General features: G+C 36.9%; 1 protein-coding gene across 1 annotated transcript in view; it reads right to left on the minus strand.

Moving 5' to 3' along the window:
- Nucleotides 1-1,446: 1,446 nt before the first annotated feature.
- Nucleotides 1,447-3,586, minus strand: part of LOC108752685 — a 17,633-nt gene continuing 15,493 nt past the window's right edge. Inside the window, exons 7-9 of the mRNA XM_018493717.1 lie at nucleotides 3,126-3,288; nucleotides 1,954-2,820; nucleotides 1,447-1,522 (exon numbers count right to left, since the gene is read on the minus strand). Coding sequence (XP_018349219.1) covers nucleotides 1,986-2,820; nucleotides 3,126-3,288 — 998 coding nt within the window. The 3' untranslated portion in view covers nucleotides 1,447-1,522; nucleotides 1,954-1,985. The remainder of the gene's footprint in view (nucleotides 1,523-1,953; nucleotides 2,821-3,125; nucleotides 3,289-3,586) is intronic.

Below are 3,586 nucleotides of genomic sequence, written 5' to 3' on the forward strand. Positions count from 1 at the left end.
TTGATTATGTATCTTCTCTTATTTGAAGTAATGTATGAAAACAATGTTAGGAAGAGGGGAAAACTTATTATAAGAAATTTTATTACTTTTCTTATATTATATCCAATAATAAGTAGAGTCTTACCTTTAAATAGATGTAACAAACGGAGTTCTACTAAGAATTCTGTTTTGTGTGTTATCGTATCAGATCCATATATAAAATGTTTGCAATAAATATGTACAAAAATATACGCTCGCGAATAATAATTACAACTCTTTCAGCATTAATTAATAAGGTACAAAGCATTGCATCGCTCATCGTTCATACGAATGCGATGCAATCCTAATGGCTCTCGCAATAGAGGCGACGGAATGTATCGTCGTCGTTATCGTCGTCTACGATGCACGTCTATAACGATCATTTGTACATTATTTATAGCGTGAACTTAAAATCTAGAAATATTGCACGTGAAATCGAACGGTATATCGCATTCTTAGAGGTCATTGCAAAAGAGCGTTCTATTTCAGATAAAATTAGATAAAAATTAGGTAAAATTAAATCTCGTTATTGGAGCAATAAATATGATTCACCACCAGTTTTTGAGTTCAAATTTTTTTCTTAGAATATCTTTCGCATTTTTTATAAAAATCTGTCATAATTGTGCAGAGGCAAATAATGTATTCGATGCATTAAATGTATCGAATGTATATCGTATAAATTATCAATTTAACGATATTCATTATGCTTAAAAGCAATTTATAATAGGTTGCAATATCATAATTATGGAATTATTTTATTTTGAATTATATATAGTTTACTAGAAAAAAAACTTTACAATATGACAACAGTACGATCATAAATTTGAAATTAACATGCACTTACTTCTTAATAACAATTAACCTTCAAATAATATAAAATTCTAAAAATTTTTTGGAAAGATTAGATCTTTCAATCTTTTTAAGATTTCTTTTAGATTTGTTCAAGATATTCATTCGCTTTTGTTCTTTATTGCAATCGTATACTTAGTTGCGTTACGTTCTCCTAATTTTAAGCATATGCAAATTAGGGTGCCATGGCACTTTTCTGAAGGTCGACGCTCTTGTCTCCTCCTCGAGCGATAGATTATCTTCATTGGCCTCTTCTATTGACGCTCGCATAATATCGATACCGGCACTGCTGAGTACTCGTCGATGTCGCGTCGCGTCCATTCGAATACCGGTGTTCCATCCTCCGGGATCACTCAGTACTCGACGATGTCTTCTCTGGCAGCCGCGGTGGCGGTGATGATAATGATAATGATGGTGATGGTGATGACGATGCTGTTCGGACGTTAACGATGCGTCGGAATCCAGACTCGGTAGGCGTACGGGAAAAATGGGACTCGGATCCAGGTACAGCCAGCTCGCACTATCCACATAGGGGAGAAGATGCATTGCGTCCAACGACAGCGAATTTGGACGTAGTAATCGCTTGTAAGCATATTCGTTGTCCATTGGCATTGATCTCCTGGGATGGTAAGGTTCTTGCAAGCCAGAATGCAGTCTATTGACATGATGTGTTTTATAAATGCCATATTAAAAGAGACATTAAGTTTATCAAATATTGATTTTTATTCAAAAGTTACACAGAAATCAAACTTGAATTTATTAATTTTCCTTTTTTGAATTAAGATTGTACACTTACGAATTGAAAAACAATCAGAACTTCTTGAAATTGAAACTATATACACTGAAACAGAAGTGTTTAATCGTATGATATTAAAATGTTTTCTTCTCGTCTTCATATTTTACACTTAAAGATGTTTTTACCGTTTTATTTTAAAGCAATCTCATTATTGCCCAGATTCTTTTTATTTACAATAATGATAAGATACTTCAACGTGTAATTTCCCACTTATGATATCACGATCCCATATGGCCGTGCTGACTAGTCAAGAACCTTAATCGTTGCTGGTTATATTACTTTCAACGAACCTGCACGAGAGTCGGTGTGAGATTCCACGTTGTCAGTTGAGAGGATGTTCCCCCCGTGGCGTTCTGTAGCACTTGTTCCATGCCTCTAGTAGTAGTACGCAGCTGTGGAACCTGTAGAAGATTAGAAGAGGCAGCCCGATTCTGGACAATACACCCCAGACGAGCACGCCGAAGAATCGAAGCTGTAGCTCTTGCGATAGCCAATTTTGCGTGATTACGGTGTCAAAGGCCCAGAGCACGGCGTTGCTGAAGAGTAGGAAAGTGATCACTTGGCGACCGGGTTTTGCCAGCATTTGGAAGCGTGTTATGCAGGAACGTCGTGAGGTTTCGGCGATCAGCGTGCTCTGCGCGAAGCACTGTACCAGTTGCAGGATTGACATTGACAGCAGCATGATGTGTCTAGCTCGTGTGTCCTCTGTCTCGTCGTGATCTGACATGGCCAGTGAACAAGCGCACACCACGATGGTGAAGACGGAGTAGAGTTGCACCCCGAAGAGCGACACGTTTAACAAAAGGCTGTCCAGGGCAGCAGGCGCTCGTGTCACTACCGAAATCTGACGCACCTGCACGAGACCACTGGCTGTCATCAGACTACTCAGCGTCAGTATACCGATCAGAGTGCCGCATGTAAGCCACGACAATGTGGCGGAGGGAAAGTTTTCATCCTCTCGCACGACGAGGAAGATGAGGATCACCACGATACCAGCTACCATGCAGAGAATACCCAGAAAAAGGCCCTTGCTAGAACCATCGCAACCTACTCTGGTATGACTGTTTAAGTCCTTGCTGCCGTGGAATTTTTGTTTAATCAATCTACTCCGACCGACGTTCTGACCCATCACGAAGGTCACCGCTGCGGCGATCAAGCTGAAAGGAGAATATTATGAGAGTTCCTCTAAGACTTCCATAAAAAAGCTAAAAAATATAAAAAATTTTATATTGAAATTTAGTTAAAAACTTAGATATTTATACGGAGCTTATTTTGAAAAAACGGGAAAACCTGAAATTTTCAAGAAATTCTTTTTATCGGAAATTAAAAAAAAATTTTATTTTTAAATTTGAATTCTCCCGCTTTTTGAAAATATTGTTTCTTTTAATTATTTTTTCTTGATGGTGCATAATCGATTAACAATAAATATGACATATACATTCGCGTACATTCACAAACGTACCTAAATTGTACAATAAAAGGATATAAGAAAGGCATGCTTGAAGTCCATAGCTGTCCCAAGGTATTAGTGTTCAAGCATTCTTGTAGCGCGATTACTTGTGAGATTTGCTCGTTCGAAACAGGTTGATAAGGCTTGAAATTGCTTGGTTTTGCTACAGAATCATCTGAAATAAGATGATAATTATAGGTCATCCAGCAAACGAAAATAATTGGAAATAATAGAAATAAATTTTATTTCGATATTTCTGAATTCGCGTTTTTGATTTTTCGAATCCATTTGAATCTAAAAATAATATAGTATGGACATGAATACATCCGAATTCAACGTGATGAATAGCACATTTTGTATTTCTCTTCATTTCAGTCCAAAAATTTGATCCATAATTTGAATATATATATATATATATACGTATATAAAAGGTGACGGTCCCAATTATAATTATGTCGAAACCTAATTATAGA

Source organism: Trachymyrmex septentrionalis, unplaced genomic scaffold, assembly GCF_001594115.1.
Source record: "Trachymyrmex septentrionalis isolate Tsep2-gDNA-1 unplaced genomic scaffold, Tsep1.0 scaffold112, whole genome shotgun sequence".
NCBI lineage: Eukaryota > Metazoa > Arthropoda > Insecta > Hymenoptera > Formicidae > Trachymyrmex > Trachymyrmex septentrionalis.